At 48.2% G+C, this 17,982-nt stretch overlaps 1 protein-coding gene across 1 annotated transcript in view; it reads right to left on the bottom strand.

The window, feature by feature from the left end:
- The window catches only part of NRP2 (neuropilin 2), a 115,338-nt gene that overhangs the window by 59,497 nt on the left and 37,859 nt on the right, over window positions 1–17,982 (bottom strand). Inside the window, 4 exon segments of the mRNA XM_049106453.1 lie at window positions 9,343–9,498; window positions 11,324–11,493; window positions 13,125–13,280; window positions 14,868–15,098. Of these exon segments, the coding sequence (XP_048962410.1) occupies window positions 9,343–9,498; window positions 11,324–11,493; window positions 13,125–13,280; window positions 14,868–15,098 (713 nt within the window).

Genomic DNA, 17,982 nt, shown 5'->3' with positions numbered 1-17,982 from the left:
AGTTGATTTATAAGGTCCTTTCGGGCCCCCAGACTCTAAGCCTTTCTGCATAAGAGTTTCCAACTAGACCTGCCCCAGCAATGCCCATTTTGTAAAGGGCATTTTAGTTGTCCAGTGTCCCTTATCACCTAAGTGCTTTTGTGGATGAGGGATGTGGGTTTTAATACATTTCAAACAGTGCTCAGAACACACGGTGAGTGCCCCACTCAGAGGGAGCAGATACCTTGTTGATGTTTTTGCTCAATAACAGTTCAAATTATTAATAATGAAAAGTAATGAATAACAACACCTTAGTCCTTACATATTGTCTTTCACCCAAAGATATCAAAGTGCAATTTATGAAAATCCATTTTTAATGAAATATTAAGCAGTTTCTATTTCTCCGGACCCAATGGATTTACAAGGTTCTCTATTTTTTCTCCCTGCATCTTCCTATTTATAGCTGGGAAATGCTATCATATATTATACATCTTTATGACTTTCTCAATGCTTCTGTGGTTTCAGAATCACCCTTCATATGTTTTCTGATCAAATTCTCTGAGATGGATTCTTGGCTTCTAGTCTAGTCATTGCAAGGTAAGGGGTTGTGTGCATGGGAAATGATGCCAGGAAATTGGTTTTATTCCCTATTCCCTGCCGACTCACTGAATCACTATAGGCAAATCAATAATCCTTAGATACCTTGGTTTCTCCTTCAGGAAAATAAAGTCAGTAGCAGGCTTGCAGATAGAAGCTAAAGGCTACCAGCCCTCCTTGCTGGCTCCAATGCCTGCACAACACCCTGGACAGATGTGAGAGTAGAGGCTATGTCACAGGTGACACATGGAGCTCTGTTCATTGGGCAGGGTTCACGTTCTGAAAGCCACGGACTCCCAAGTCCCATCTCGAGGCCCCAAATTTTCAGGCCAAAGCTTGACAGTGGGGTGTCCATAATGCTAAGAAAACTCAGCTGATCGTCTGCGTATCGTACACCCAGATAAACGTATACTATACGTGATGATCGCGTTACAACATCTGCTTTAAAAGCTGGATGTCACAAATGGGATGCATTTTTATTAATTTCAAAAGAAAAATGCCAATATGGTTGCTTTATCACCCCAGAGAAAACCGGAAGTGTGTTTAAGGTGTCCCTAAGCCTTCTTAAGAGGTAAGGATAGTGTTGATTGATGTAATCATTAAATTAGATGTGTCTGCATGTACGTGTGTGTGTATGTGTGTGTTTATGTTGAAAACACAGATTTCTTCAAGTGCATCTCTGCAAACCAAGTTTAAAAAGCAGCTCAGGGCACAAAGTGGTTTGGATAATCCATTTGGTGCCTCGCTGAATTCTGAACATAATCCAACACTTTCCAATTGATTCTTGAGACCTTTGCTTTGTTTTCAGAAAGACCGAATCTGAAACCAGCAGCACTTCAAAGATTTTCTGATTTGCACCTCTGGGGGGAGGGGACATCTGCCAATTAACTTGGCTGCTGTCCAACATCCCAGCGTGGTTACTATCTCTATACCCCACCCAGGAAAAGGAAAAAACCAACATGTTTTGACCATGCCTAGGAGCTCCTATGGCACAGACTCTAATACTATGTAGAATAAAAGAAGATAATATATGTGATCTAAGAGGAAACATCTAGCCAGCGAGTAGCCCTGATGGTTTTGAGGTCATCTTTTCTCTATTTTTCACCCCATTTCCTGTCACAACCACCTTTCCCTGCTGCCCTGTCCTTAGGTCTTTTTTTTTTTTAAGAACATGCCATGGCCCTGGCACTGCTGAGAGCACAGAGAGTGCTGGCCTGCCTACCTTGGCGGGGTGGGGCAGGGGGGGTCTCCTGCCTGGCCTAAATCCCTCTCCTATACACCAGTAATCTGTGCCATCAGCGTTCAGGTTCCTAGGGTGGTGTGGGCAGGGTGGTGTAGATGCTCCACGACCACCCCAGTCTTTGAGCTCCCTGGCACAGAGATGCGGTGCAGGCTCGTGGTGGGAGCTGGCTGTAACCTTCCTTCACCAGGCGGGCCCTTCGACCGACAGATGCAGGCTCTCCTTATGCAGTCTGCACACGCCCGTCTCTTCATTACCTATGGTGTGACCTACGGTTTATTCCTATTTTGCTGTAAATATCTGAATGTGGCCAGCTCCAGGGACTGCAAAGAAAGCAGGAAATTTTTCAAAGATGATATAGTGCTGGAGCCCTGAGGTAGAAATTGTGCAGGAGACCTTCTTCTTCTTCTTCTTTTTTTCTAAAAAAATAAATATTTCTCTCCACTAATAAATGTTTCATTGCATCCAAAGTTCTCCTTTTCAATCTACTTGGCACAGACACTCAAGGAGGAGGAGACCAAAGCAGGCAGAAAAGAGAGGTGGCAGGAACGGAGGGTAGAAACTGGGGAAGCCAGTAGCACATTTAAAAAATTTCTCTCAGAAACAATTGAACTGACTCATCCTTACTGCAGAACCAAATGCCTGTCCTCGCTCTCTCTCACCCCCTTTCCCTTGCATTTTCTCTAAAACCAGCCATTGGGTCCACACATAAAAATAAATTGTTAATCAATGAATGCCATCCTGTTTAATTAATTTGTTGCACCAAACAGGCAAGGGGTAGGGGGCAGGGTAGGGGTGCTGTTGCACGCAGGGAAAATGATGTTAAGGTAATGGACTATTTTTTTTTTCTTTTTTGTAAATCCTGGCCCTGACATTTCTCTCTTAAAACTCCTCCTTAAAGACTATAAAAAAAATTTTTTTTAAAGCTGCTTTCATTCTAGTGGATGTGGGAACTTAGCCAGACAGAGTCAGAAGGGATGCGTCTCATATATATGCGTATACATATACATATATGAGAGAGAAGCGGGGGAGAATTTAAGGGAGGGTGAGGATGGGGGTAGGGCAGAGAAAGTTCTCTAACCACCAAATGCTCATTTATGACCATGATGCCCTCCTGTCTCCTGCTCCTCTACTTAGAGCTGTTTCTGTCATCAAGCAGTTCTGCTGCTGCGGAGGAGACAGAGGAGCAGGAGCATGTCATGGGGTATAGGGTGGGGGAGGCCGGCTTCTTCCTGGGGGTGGGGGGTGGAGGTGGGTGGGACGTGTGCATCCCATCTGTGTGTGCGTTGTGGGTCCCGTTAGATTTACTGCGGGATTATGTTACTCCCATCGAGACGTAGAGCCCTGGAACATAGCATACTAACAGGATTAGGGTTTCGGGACTGGAGACAGGAAAGCACCAGGGAGGAGAGAGCAGGAGGGGAGGGGAGCTCAGGGAGTCAGGGCTGGGGGAGAGAAGGGGGGAGGGAGGATGTGGCATCAGGGCAATGGAACCCAACGGTCAGTGTCCTCCTGTAAAGGTGGATCAGCAGGGTCCTCCGTACTGAGAACCTCCTGTGACGCTGTCACATTTTCTGAGGAGGCACCTGTGACTGGCAGGTGGTCAGAGGGGAGCACGAAAGGGCATGGGGAGTGAGGTTCCTGAGCCTATCTGCCACCTGCATTCCTCTTCGCTGTGGGGGCCTGGGGAATCTCAGGAAGTCACAGAGCAAGGACATGGGGACCGGTGGAGAACCCGACCGTCTACCAGATGAGGTGTTCACTCCAATGCTCCTCTAGGGATGCTGGGCTGGGCAAAAAGAGTTTCTCCAGCCCAAGCAAGATCACTATGCCCTTCTACATCCCCTGGCCGCTTGCTCTGTCCTGGCCTCAATGCACAGCAGTGAGATGGAAAGCACTGGGAATTTGGCATCAAGGCTGTAAGCGCCAGGGAGGCTGGCTTCAGCTCCCCGAGACAATTCAGCACCCATGGGAGTTGGGTGAAGCCAGCCACGGAGCCTGATTGAGAAAAGGTTCCAAGCTTATGTATAATGACATTTTCCCTTGGGCTTCCTAAGTGGAGAGGCTAAAGGTCTGAGCTCATCCCATGGCAAATGGATAAGGGACAAACTTAATTACCTAGGGCCCTGGATTCTTCTCAGTTATGACTGAGGGGGGCAGAAAAACTGGGAGATATGAATTTCAACAGGGCATCGGCCCTCTTCGGAATATACAGAACCCCCGTTCGACAGTGCGATCATCTGCGTGACTTCGGAAGTCTGATGCCCATTACCAGCTGACAGCTGGAGTCAGTGTTGTAATCTTATATACAAAAAACAAAACTGCAATGAAAAGGATAAGGGGAAACCAGTCATCCACCAGGAGGTTAAAAAAAAAAAAAGAACTTTTTGAAAACTCGAAGTTATTAATTGGGAGGAATAATTGCATCCCCAGCAGAAGAATGAAACTGAGAAGGGTAATGTTTATCTGAGGCAGCTCGAGTGCAGGACCCATCAGATGCAGGGAGAGGTCTGGATGACTTATCAGGTCCCTTCCAGACCTATGATTTTAAAAGAGGCAGATAAATATCCCATGGGGCCTTGTTACTTTTTAAATTGATAACTTGCTTCTGCTCAAGAAGAGCTTTGTGGGTCTAATACATTAATTATATCTGCAGAGAGCCTTCCATCTACGGATCCCACGGTGCTCTGCCAACACTAGCGGCGGCACCACTCCGTTTGGGCAAGCAGAAACACTGAGGCACAGAGCTATTAAGAGAAATTTCCAAGGTCACACGATGCATCATCTAAGAAGATCTGAAAATAGATGCCACATGGTTCTGTTAGCTGACTGACTTGGGGGGTTTGGTGTTTCTGACACCCGCTCCCTCTCCTCCTAAGTCTCTGATAATTTTGCAGAAGGTCTTAAATTCTCAAATGGCTTTCAAAGTGATTTGTTTTAATTTAGAAAATAAACATAGGACAGAGAATTTTTGAAGGGGGGTGTTTCTGTGTCTTGAAAGGATGCGGCCAAATCAAACGCAAAGCCACTTTTCTCAGCTCTACGTCCTTGGGGATTCTATGACGTTGCCCAAACCCCAAAATGATGAGCCTGGCTCGTTAGGCCGTCCTGTCCAAGCACAGCCTGCCTTCAGATCTCCGCAAGAACGGAGGTGCTCCAGGAAAATGCACACCTCCAGATGCCTAGACTGAACATCTCAGGAAGCCGATTTCCCTCTGGATGCAAGATGACAGCAAGGCCTGGATCAGATTGCTGGGAACATCTTCCTGGAGCTCAAAGCCCTGTGACCAGGTGCCTGTCATGGGGCCTCCACAGTTCCCCATATCCCTGGGGCAAATGACTCTAAGGGCTTCAATTCCAGTCTTTGAAACACTGTTAAATTCTGATGCCAGTGAGGTGGTACCTGGAGGTTCTCTGATCCCCTTGGGGGCCGTTGCTGCATTAATGTGATGAGCTTAGTGCATTTCTGCCCCTCATTACAGGGCAACTGTGAAAACTCCTGGACCTCATCCTGTCCTCACCCTCCCATCCTCAATCTGGCCATCTAGATATATTTAGCACCCCCGCAGACTCTCTCTTTGAGCCCAAATTTCTTCCAAATACATCAGAACAGCCAGCAACACCATGACTAAGAGTGAGGTAACCAGGGTTATATCAACAAGGAGATGCCCACATTTACCAAATAAGGGAGAAAGGAAGACAAGGGCTTTTGCCTAGATGAATAAGGGCAATGGCTTCTGTCCCCCTGTCTCGACATGGGTCTTGGCCTCATTCCACCCAGTGTACCCCATGGAATCAGCAATCTAGAGGTGAGCAGGGTCTTGGCCAAGGCCTTGAGCCTCCAGCTACTCCCATTTTTTCCATGCCCCTCCCTTGGCTTGTGTGTACATAACTGTGCCCATAATTATAGACACATACATGAACCTTCTAAGGCCGTATTTACAACACTGCGTCTATGTTTGGGGTGTTATTAATATAGCTGGTGAAACCCAAAGCAGTAGTTTTCTCCTTGTGGTTTCTGAAGAAATATATGTGAAGCAATTTGTATCATCTAAGGGAGCACATGGGCTGGATATGGGCTGTCTCAGGCCGACAAGCTCTCTGCCTTGTGGTTATGCCATAAATATGCATAAGGAGGGCCCACCCGATAGGAGAATCATAGGTTCCATATTTATGGCATGTGCAATTGGATGAGGTTTTGGGGATGTGCTTGCTGTACATGTGGCCTGTGTAAATGGGCCGTGTTTTGCCAGAAGGATGCTTGCAATACCCCCCACGTTAGTCAAATGCCTCTGTCACAGGCAACCTCACCATGACCTGTTGGGTAGAAAGAGACGAAGAAGAGGCTACTCACAGGCTGGGGGAAGCTGGAAAAGAACTCCTTAGGTCTTCCTCACTTCCTGACCACAAGAAGGAAAGCATTCCCGCCCCCCACCCCCCACCCCAGGCCCAGGCCTTGCCTCAGCCCGCCTGGGTCCGAATCATAAATTGTGTATTGCAAGGAAATAGCATAGCTATCCCCCGCCACCTTCAGCACTCATTAATCTTGTTTTTCTCCGATTTCCCCAATCCCTTGGTCTTTGGTACACAGCACTGGTGTTGACAGTGACCAGGGAGTTGAAATCAAGTTCCCACATTTCTGCCCCAAACAGCCCCATATCCCCTCTTCGCACCCTGTGCACGGATTTGCGTCTGCAAACCCTCCCCCTGCAGGAGTGGCGCAGGCTGCTGCCTCTACCTCCGCTCTGCTTTGCTCACAGGTCCTGCTGTCTGAATTGTGCTTTCAAGCCCACCACCTAGCACCCGTTAGCTTGGCCCGGCGCCCACCAGCCAGTGGCTACAAAGAGAAACTCAGTGGTTGCAAGCGGCATAGACGGCATGGACCAAGCCTCTCCCCCCAGCTGCCCCCAGCTCCCCTCCTCGGCCGCCTCCCCTTCGTGGCATCAAATCAAACTGCAGCAGACTTGACAAATCTATTTGGCACGGTTCACTCAACTACTTCAACCCGAACAGACCAGAGAGCTGCGCTGACGCTCCATGAACAGTGCGGGATCTGCACGTCAAATACAGACATCTGGGAGAGAGACCTGCTAATGCAGGAGCCCAGCACTCACCCCCCAGAGCGCACGGGCAGGTCCCCTTCTTCACCCACCACCCTCGCAGTGGGGCAAGGGAGCGTGGGGAGGGGGCGATGCCTAATTGGCAAGCTTTCCATCCTCCTGCCTCCATGTAGGTAGCCAGAGAATGAATATCTATTGGGGGGAGAGGGGTTTTTTCCTCTGCCCCAGGGCTTTTTATGTGAGTAGGACTGATTTGCTAAAAAGCCAAACAACAACCAAACAAAAATGAAATTACCTCTTGGCCACTGAGGAAGGGACTCTAGCCAAGGGCGAGAAGGGGAGGTGAGAGAGAGAGACAAAATGGTATTTCCAATATGAAAAAGTTGATAATGATTCCAAAGGAGCCCAGCAAGCTCAATTCAATTCTCAGGAATATCTTCCCTGCAGACCGAACACCAGGGATAAAGCCAGAGAGGACAGCATTCTGTCAAAATGTGCAGTGCTAAGGTATTTCCAAAAGCAGATTTCCTACAAATAGTGTTTTAAATAGCATCCCAGTCCATCTGCGTGCTTTTAAAATCAGCTTATGCTACAGTATCCCTCTGGCCAGCGCTGCTTAGTCATTGAGCCTGGACAGGGAGGCAGTCAGGTGAACCTCCTCCTTCTCCCCCAGGGCCCGCCCCTACTCAGCACCGGCCCTCGCCTGCCCTCCAGTTTCTTACTGAACAGGGTGGGTGGGGATACAAGGCATGGGCAAGAGTCGGGTGGGATGACGACCCAGTCCATGCTCCCAGCACCCAGTGCCAACCCAGGCTTGCCATTTCCAAGTGATATTTGCAACTGAAACAAAAGAAGTCAATGAGAAGCCAGACCCAGGTGAATATGTCAAGGTGGGGAGGTCTTTCAACTGCTACATACCTCACTTTCTTTATTTGTGAAGTGGAGGAAGTATGTGTGTGTGCATGTGCATGCATATGTGTGCATATGTGTGCATGTGTGAGTGAGAGAGAGAGAGATACCTGGTAATATCTAGAAGCCATGATTTTCAGCTGAATGGTGCCATGTTACTATGGCGATTTTAATAATAAAAAAAATCCACTGCTTTAAAAACTCACACTTCCCAAGTGAATCAGTGCTGACATTATGGTTCAGCATTTTCTCCATCCGATGTTTCCTGTGGTACCAGCGAGGCCAAGCAACCTCGGAGCAGTGGCAGGAGCCGAGGAGGATGTATTTGGAAAAGATCTCCAGCCTTTCTAGGTTTGGTCGCATGTGTCCCATTTTGGCAATTCACAACCCGACAGGTCAGGGGCTCGGTGGAACCACAGCACTAAAGAGGACAGTCCCTTTGCTGGACCCTGCTTCCATCCAGGAAAGGATGAGCACTCTCCTCCCACAGCTGAGAGCCAGCGCGAGACAGAGTTCTCCCCCTGCCCAGGCAAGACTACCAGCTGTTTCCAATAAGGCCCCCATATGCTGAGTGCACCTTATTTTTTTTTTTTTTAAGATTTATTTATTTGACAGAGAGATAGAAAGAGCCAGAGAGTGCAAGTGGGGGGGAGGGGCAGAGGGAGAGGGAGAAGTAGGCTCCCGCTGAGCAGGGAGCCCGATATAGGGCCCCGTCCCAGGACCCCGGGTCATGACCTGAGCCGGAGGCTGACGCTGAACCGACTGAGCCACCCAGGCCCCCTCCCCCGAGGGCACCCCATGACCGGGACTGCCAGTGACGGCTGCGGCCTGCTCACCGCCAGAATGCCATGTGTCTTAAGAAAGCCGAGCGCCAGACATCCATCCCTGTGTACAACAAAAGCCCCACATGGCCCCCACGGACACACCTCCGGGAGCCACAGCCACTGAAGACACCAGCCGAGAGAACTCAATGCCTTGCTGCCAAGCGTGATTGCCAGTTCAGATCCCATCCCTGACAAACTGAATTCCTCCTCAGTATTTATTGTCCTCTTTCTTCTTTGGGACATTGTGATTCCCTCTCAGGATTTGTGCCCTTTCATTTCCAGACCTCGGTAACTCCTGAACTACAGTTTCATGTGGTTTTGTGATTGTTAACCCAGCATGTGGAAGGGACTCAGGCCATAAATGCTCAATGAATCCTGTATGGGGAGGCGCGGACTGGGGACACATTTTCCCCTTCATTTGCAGTCAGAGAGCACTCTGCAAGCTCACGCTCGCTCTCTCGCTCGCGCGCTCTCTCTCTCTGCGGTGCAACACGCCACGGCAGCCAGGCTGTCGGAGAAATGGTGTTTTCCAATCGCTTTAGCATAAGAAAGAATATTTTCAGGGCCACCGCCTCCTGTGCCTCCATCAATTATTTGAGCCTCACCGAACAAGGCCTCCGCCCCTCTGTGGGGTCCACTCGAAGCTCCTCTTGTCCCCAGGCTCCTGCGCCACCCCAGCAGCATGTCTTTGGGGACAGGAGTGGGTGGAGGTGGGGTGGGAGAATGGGTTTACCTTGTGGTTTTTGCCATGCCGGTACACCATCCAGTCTTCCCCATTCGTGCTGACTTCCAGCTTGTAGGATTTGACATAGTAGCCGTTTTGGGTTTCCCTGGAAATCGCTCCCTGCGTGGCAATGGCTGTGAGCATGGTTAGGAAGCGTAGGTCCACCTGAGGAAGAGCGGAGGAGGAATCAGGGCCCCGTGGCTCCTGACTGGAGGGCAGCCTTTGCTTTTCAGCTTCAAAGGATAAAACCGTAATACTTAGCTTACAACTCGTGTCTGTGATCCCCCAGCATCAGTGTGATCCGTATCAGCCCACAATTCCAGTCTGGATGGTTAAACTCAATGTATTAGACACTAGATTGGACACCTTTGAAACTGTAACTTGACTCTTTTTATTTTTTATTTTTTTTTCTTTTTTGCAAACCCGAACGGGACAAACCGTTCAGTTTACCTTAAAGGGATCCCTGAACATCTAGAACTGTGACCTCTTCTTACTGAACTACAACCTGCTTTGTGTAGTAAAAATAGATGCTGTTTAAAGGAACAATGGCTAAATCCACTCCAGTCCACTCCAATCCACTTAGGACGCGCTAGTTGCAAGGTCTCAGCTCAGGGCTACCTCACCTCCCCTCCCCTCGGTCCCTCACTCTTTTGTGTATTTAGTCACTCAGGTCACTCAAGGGTCAAAGGGCATCCAGAGTCTGCCCAAGCAATTAGGCTTATGCACCAAGTCCTGACCTTTTGCCAACATTTTGAGGCACCTCTCTTCCCACAACACCAAACCCATTTGGAAATTGCTGGATGTCATTCCTTTGTTGGCTGCAGTGTTTCTTAATGGCAACCTCTGTGTGATCAAAATTTAGCCAACACTCACTGGTGAAATTTGATTCGGGAAGCATTTATTGGTACTTAATATGTGTTCAGCATATTATGCAATTCAAAAGAAGTAAGCAGTGCTGTATAAACAGCTGGATAGCAATAAGAGAGAGCTTATGACTGAGGACCAAAAATAAGGAGTAAAATCAATGGAACATTGATTATAAAGGAGAACGTTCTGGAATCTCTGCAGGATGAGAAGCGTTTTTGGAGGGGCAGAGAAGAGATAGTGACAAATGGCTTTAGGGTTGTGCTGTTAGAACCTCTGTGGACTCCCTGGAAGTTTCTAAGTGGTACTTGTCCCTGTCCTGTTGTCTGCTCTGCAACGTCCTCCTCAGAGCAGAGGTCACCGTGTCACATCAGAACTAGGACAGGCTTGTCAATGGGTCACAAGGCTGTCTGGTGTGTGTCATAAAAGCAGTCATTGCTCTAGCACGGGTCTAGCAGCTTGCTCTTCCCCAAGGGATGAGAACTGGACCAGTCTATAGTGTCAGGGGGGGATTATTCAACATAAACTGCAAGTCTTATTCAGAAGCAAAGCAAACAATAGTCTGAAAAGATGCTGCAGAGCATCTGGGTGACTAGAGTTTCATTCCCGGTAGGGACATTTTCTCATGTGTTCTTCCGATAGCTATGTGCAGAAACTTCCTGGCAGGGCTCCCTCCAAACAGCAAAGATCACGAGAAGCTGCCATGCTCAGCTAGCAACTAACAAGTCTGCCCTTAGGAAAAAGCCCTCCCCCGACCAAGTCTCTGATGCCTCCCTGTGCCAAGAATGAGGAAGATCTGGAACTGTTTATAGAATGTTCCTTGGATATCTATATTGAGAGGCAAACAGCACCCAGGCCAAATAACTTCTCCAAGGCCTGGTAGTCTTCACAAGGGCAGTGACAGTGTCTGTCTTACTCATCGTTTTGTCCCAGCAGTTAGCACAGTGCCTCGCTAAGTCTATTTGGGCCTGGTGTATGTGTTTGTTTGGATGGATGAATGAATGGAGCTCTCAAGCACGCTGTGTTTGTTTTCTTTGTGTCCTCTGTCCACTCCAGCCGAGGAACTGCCTCCCTTGCCCACCACAACGCTCACACTCTGCCCACCCTCCGATATCTGAGTAAGTACCTGGAGGTACTCCTTGCTGGAGTCCAAGTTGGGTGTCCAGCCATTGTCATCGCCATGGAGCCGGCTTTGTTGAGGTGTCCACCTTTCATCAGAGTAGGTGGATGAGGCACTAATCTGTTCATTGGCAATCCGGCCAGATTCCATTCCCAGAGGGACATTGCACTGAAAGTCTAGGGAAGGGAGACGATCAAGGGCAGAGTTAGACCTCTCAATCTCAAACTCCTGAGACCCTGAAAATGTTGCTCCCTTCTAGGGACAAGTCTTTGCAGGAACTCCCTCATCTTAGAGACCTAATTATACACTCCCATTTAAAAAACATCTCTGCCAAGTCATAGAGCTTGACAACCCCTCTGGGTCTGAAAGAAACTAAATTGGACCTAAAAGAAGTCAGGCTGTGGGTAAATAAGAATCATCATACAAATTAAAAATACAATCTAAAGCACAAGAACTGTTGGTGCTGCAGGCTACGGATGCTCACAGATGCCAGATGCACCGTTATTGAAATACAGGTAAACGTGTGATAGACTCGTGGCAATCTGGGTGGGCTGATACATCGTGGGAAGCCTGCTTTCTTAATAAACACCCAGGAGGCACTTTTGCTTCGTTCTTTCACTCAACTGTCTCAATTTCTGGCGCAGAAGACCGACATTACAAAGCAGTAAATACCTGTCTTTGGGATACTTTCTATGGGCACATGCATGTCACTCTCTTCTCCTGCACCTGTCTGGGCAAATGGACCCAGAAGTCACTGACTTTGGCTATAAGTTCAATTGCTGTCCTTCCCATGCAGGCTGCAGACACTGGTTAATTTCTGCACGTGTAGGTGTCTGATAAAGACCAGCAATTTTTTCAGGTATCAAACCCATTCTTGAGCTCTGTGACTGTCCTGGCCAACTGCAGAACCTGGTGCAATTTGCAATGCAATTTCCCTGTTACTCAATCTTCATGAGCTCTTTGAAGAAGAACAAAAGCAAAACCCAGCGCAAAACCCATCACCTTTCCAGCAGGCCGGGCTGCCATGTCTGTAGCTGTGCACGTGGTAAGCTGTCCACAACCCATGGCAGGATTTCCCCAGCTCTAGTCATCCTTAAAGTATTTCTTTACTACTTAAAGTTATCATTTGGGTTTCTAAGTGGAAATGGCAGTACATCTGAAGCACATGTCCTAGAGGAGCTGATCTGAAGATGAAATTCAGAGTAGATGTGGGCGTTGGCAGGAGACTCACGGTCTCGATGGGCAGTTCCAGGATACCGGGGTCAGAGCTACACTCTATGCTTTGCACAGTACCTGGCACACAGTAGAAGCTTGGAAACTGCGTATATTGAAGCATGAAGTGAGAATCCAAGCATGTGCCAGCTAGTTGGAGAAACCTTCCCAGGGCTGGAGATGTTTAATGTAAAATATATATACAAGAAAAGTTTAAAAATTGCTCAATTTTCTGACCATGGCCACAGAAGCTTAGAGAGGGAGAGAAGACTCAAAAAATGTTAGAATAGAGCAGGGAATTGATGTAGATCTCCTTTCATTCACAGATGAGAAAAGTGAAGTGTGAGATGGTCCTGTGACTTACGCTGGGAATAACTAATTCTTGGTGCAAGACCTGAATACCCAGCTGACACTTGTTTGACTTGTATTGGTCTCTGCCTAGCAAGAGGATACAGCCCCCCTTCCCTGAACTCAGAGGCTGCAACAAATTCTGGAGAATTTCCCTCTCCTCTCCCAGAGGCTGGCCTCTCTTCACCGCACATCCTCAAAGGCCTGATGGAAGGACAGGACAGAGGTTCCCAACTGGCCAACTCACTCTCTGGTGGGTCTTGGTGGACCAGGTAGTAGCGTGCAGAGAAGCCATCCTTGGCCACCGCCATGTCTGTATGGAAGGTCAGGGAGAGGATCCCCGTCGACGAGCGGAGTTCAGATGGTGTTTTAGTCCCACAGTACTTCCCAATCAGAGGGCCGACTGGACACACAAGACAAAGACAGGGCCATAGAAATGGAAATGTCAAACTCATTTTCAATACATTCACCCTGGCCACAATTGCAGGTCACTTCACAGGGCATCCTTTGGGTATGCCTTGGCATAAAAGAACGCCCAAAGATAGACTTAAAGAATAATATCTAATATTTTCCCTGCACATTAAAAGGTACAGTTGACCCTTGAACAATTCGGGTTTGAAGCATGTGGCCCACTTATACATGGATTGTTTTCGACAAATACAGTACTGTGAATGTATTTTCTCTTCCTTATGGTTTTCTTTTCTTTTTTTTTTTTTTAATTTTTTATTTATTTACTTATGATAGTCACAGAGAGAGAGAGAGGCAGAGACACAGGCAGAGGGAGAAGCAGGCTCCATGCATCGGGAGCCTGATATGGGATTCGATCCCGGGTCTCCAGGATCGCGCCCTGGGCCAAAGGCAGGCGCCAAACCGCTGCGCCACCCAGGGATCCCTCCTTATGGTTTTCTTAATACCATTTTCTTTTCTCCAGCTTACTTTATTGTAAGAATACAGTATAGATAACATACAGAATATGTGTTAATTGATTATTTATGTCATTGGTCGGGCTTCCAGTCAACAGTAGGCCATTAGCACTTACATTTCTGGGGAGTCCGAAGTCCTATGCGGATTTTCAGCTGCATGGGCAACTAGCCCCCTTAACCTTTGTGTTATTGAAGGGACAGCTGTATTTTTCTTGACCTGGCCTCATTCTCTTCTCTTGCTCTGTTCTGGGGACGGGCCAGAAAGCTATCATAATGTCTGTCTTAGAGAAGAATAAACTGAAGTTCGGAGTGGTCACATGACTTTTCCGTGTTCATACAGTTAGGAAATAACTGAGCTGAGACTCACTCCCAAGTTTTCTGACCTAGTCTTATGCTTTTCTTGGGAAATCAAGCTGCTTAGCCATCAAGCCTCCCTCACAGTGCAAAACGGTGTGGCTGACGACAAAAGTGAACGATTGGTTTTCTCACTTTCTTACGAACTACGTTGGTCTCCACCTGAGAAGTACTGGTTCCTTTGGGCCTTGAGTGATACTCCTTTTTGACATCTATTACTCTAATAATTATAGAAAAATCACAGTAATAATAACGATGATGAAAGCAGCTTATTTATATGGATAAGACACAGGGTTTAAGTGACCTGCCCAGGGTTGCAGAGCTACTTATAGCAGAGCCAGCATCCCAATCTAGTCATCCTGGCTCTCGCATCCTATTTGGGCAGAGAGGGTGGTCACTGAGTCACTTTCTGTGGAAATCCTGACAACCCAGGGCAGAAAAGAACATTACCGATAGTTTCTCTCCTCCTTATCCAAGTATCTACTCAGTCTCCTCCTATGCTTCTCCAAAGAAATCTTTCCAAGAAAGGAAGCTGCCTTCCTGCAATTTCTCTGAAATCATCCTCGGTGAAGAATAAAGAAAGTCATCATGGGTCATACACAAACCCTAAGGAGCTTTGAAGTCTTTGTTCTCTTTTTTTTATTGTTACCAAAGCAATTCACAGGCAAAGACGAAGCTACCGAGAAGCGCCTCGTGACAGCGACATCACTCACCATGCGGAATGCCGTCCCAAATGTCCAGCCAATCGTATTTGCAGTCTCCCTCTCCCACCTGCAAAGGGTCGTGCTCCAAGTCAAAGGTCAGGAACTGCAGGATGATCTCCATCTTGGGTTTGGCCAGGATGGTAAAGGTGCAATCCAAGTTGTGTGGGTACTTCTCAGGAAACCCAGGGGATTCGATGGTCCCATTGGGGCTTGTGAAGTTTTTTGAACAGTCTTCAGAGCCTGTATGTAAAAGAGATTAAGCAAGGAAAAGATGCCTTTCTTTGCCGCCTCCGTCACATGGGTTAGTTGGACGCGTGAGTCCCAATCCCCCTACTCATAAGGTTTTTGTTTCCACTGGAGTGGCCCTTGAAGCAACATACTCTTCACATCCACGCCTCAAGCCTTTGAGCCAGACTCTCTTTAGGAGAGAAATTAGGGGAGGAGAGCTGGTTTGCTCTACATAATAGAGTAAGAAGAGCAGCAATTGAGGAGTTGTGGGGGGGTAGGGTGGAGGGGGGTCAGAAAGAAGTGTGTGAATCACAGAGAGAGAGAGAGAAAGGGGGGGAGAGAGAGAGAGAGAGAGAGAGAGAGAGAGAGAGAGAGAAAGGGAGAGATTCTCTTGAAAAGAGGAACAGAGTCTTCTTTCTCAATTACTCAGCTGCCTGCTCCAGAAATGTAAGTTATTTCAATCCTTAAGGAAGGCTTGCTGATTGCCAGCAGGGCAAACAATGTTACCCCTTATTTATCGCTGACCTCAACACTAGCCCCCATTGTACCAGAGCCAACCAAGTGCCCCCTTCTCCCTCCAAGATGCAAGGTGCCTCAGGGGAGGGGCAAAGGGGAGCTTGGGTCTCATTCATGTCATGACTATATTAAAACGAGCTGCTCTGTAGTGGCCAGACAATTAACAATCGACTTTTGTAGCTGGTGGATCACAGCAGGGCGTTGGGGATGTTAAAGGCCGCTCCAGCAGCAAGTTTGGAAAAATGCGGCAGTGTATTGACATTTGGAAGGCTTCTGGTCGCTTTGTGGCAGGGATGGCCTTGTTTCTCTCCGAAGCTCCTGCGTCTGCTTTCTTGGGACTCATGGAGGCGTTCTTATTAAATGCGGCCCACATTCACACCCGGTGCAGGCTTGGACGGCAGTGGGAGCTCTAAGAGGATTACAGCCACCAGATCTGCTAATGCCTCGAGGTGGAGTCACGTTAAAAGGGCCCTCCTGTGCTTTCACCCAGCCACCATTTGCCAGCACGGTTGGGCCCCAGGCAGGTCCCGGGACACTGCGGCCCAGGCCACGGGCGCACGGAGCAGCCCAGGGCCAGAGGCCACGCCAGTCACTGCAGCGAATGGATAAAGGCTGGGCAATCACAACTGATTTCACTACATTCTGATTTTATTTCATTCCATTTACTTATTTTTAAAAGATTTTATTTATTCACGACAGACACAGAAAGAGAGGCAGAGACACAGGCAGAAGCAGGTTCCATGCAGGGAACCTTCTGGATGTGGGACTCGATCCTGGATCCCAGGATCACGCCCTGGGCCAAAGGCAGACACTCAACTGCTGAGCCACCCAGGCGTCCCTACATTCTGATTTTAAAATTAAAAAGGTCGCAGGATTTATGAGGAGGATAATAAGCACTCTAAGCATGAAGAAAAAATACAGAAATACTCGATAAACCAGGTGTTTACTGGCAGGAAGTGTCCTCTAGGGATCCCACTGAAATATAACTGTGTGATGTCAATACACTGATCTTAGCCCGCAGCGATGTCTTTATCGGCGCCTCCTGCAGCAGGCCCCTCCGCGAGGCTCTTTATTGACGACGGCTTTCTGGAAAGTGCACACGTCTGACTTGGAAAAGGTGCCATGCAAATAAGCGGGCGAAGGAGGACCGGGACTTCCTTTAGCAGCAGATGGGAAATTCCGACATCCCTACCTGCCCATCCATCACCTCTGCTCTTCCGACCAGACCAGTGCTCTGCCCTGGGTCCCCGGATCCTGGGGGAGCCAACCTCTTCAGGATTCTGAACATTCTCCAGGTGCCCCACGCCTGAGGCTCTGCACCGATCAGGGGCAGGGCGGCCCAGTGGGCAGCCAGGTCCAGAGGGCTGAGCTGGGGAGGCCTTTTCCCAGTTTGTTTACCACCGAATCCCCAGCTTTGTTTACTGTCAAGCCCCACGCTCCGGGGGGGCCTCCTCAATGGTCCCAGGATGAGGCGGTCTGGCAAAGCCAAGCCAGCTGGCAGGTCTTTGGGGGGCTGAGAGGAATCTTGAAAAGGTTAGTGTTTATTGCCATTGTGCAGCCTTCTCCATGTGGGTCACTCAGCCAGAGGAAATTAACTCTCTATCCACGACTTGCTTTCAGAGCTAGAAAAGGCATCCTGACATTCCCTCCCCGAGTTCGCTCTCTTGTCATTCCTGCTCAAGGCAAGGGGAATCCCCATCCTCCTGAGAGTGAGGAATTTCTGGTGCAATCTTTCTTTGGTTCTTCCCCTCCATGGGAGACAAAGTCTTCCACAACAGACACCCAGGGAGCTCAAGAGAGGCCTAGGGAATGTGAGATTCTTAAGTACCCACAGTTTCCAGGGTTCCCAGGTCCTGCATTTGGTCAGAATTTTTTAATACGACATTTGTAAGGTCGACACACACAAAAACCCACCCAAAAAGAGCATGTATTGGTCTCTCTCTCTCTCTCTCTGACATATGGATATACATGGGTATGTCCCCTGGCTTATTTTAAAAGAGGAAGGAAAAACAGTTTTATCCTTTCTCTGCGGAACAAACTCGTGCATTACAGTGGTGCCTTCGTCTGTAAATGTGCCGCTCATAGTTTGGACTGTGGTCAAAGGGTCAGAAAGCAGGAAAGCTGAACAGTAACTGTGGAGAGGAGATCTCAGAAGAGGGTGACCATCTTGGGACAAGGCTGGAATCTTGTAGACACCTAACCCAAGATCCTTGTCTGCAATGTGTTAGAAGAATCTCAGGTTAAAAAAAAAAACAAAAAAAAAAACGCTCAATCAACAAATACTTCAGTTCACTCAATGCGGAGATTGTCCACACAAGCTGGGGGGATTTCGGCTGCAGTGAATGATTCATACCAAAGGACTCTGGTGTGAAAAATGCGC

This window comes from Canis lupus, chromosome 37 (assembly GCF_003254725.2).
Source record: "Canis lupus dingo isolate Sandy chromosome 37, ASM325472v2, whole genome shotgun sequence".
Classification (NCBI taxonomy): domain Eukaryota; kingdom Metazoa; phylum Chordata; class Mammalia; order Carnivora; family Canidae; genus Canis; species Canis lupus.
This window is presented reverse-complemented; position numbering and strand designations above follow the sequence as displayed.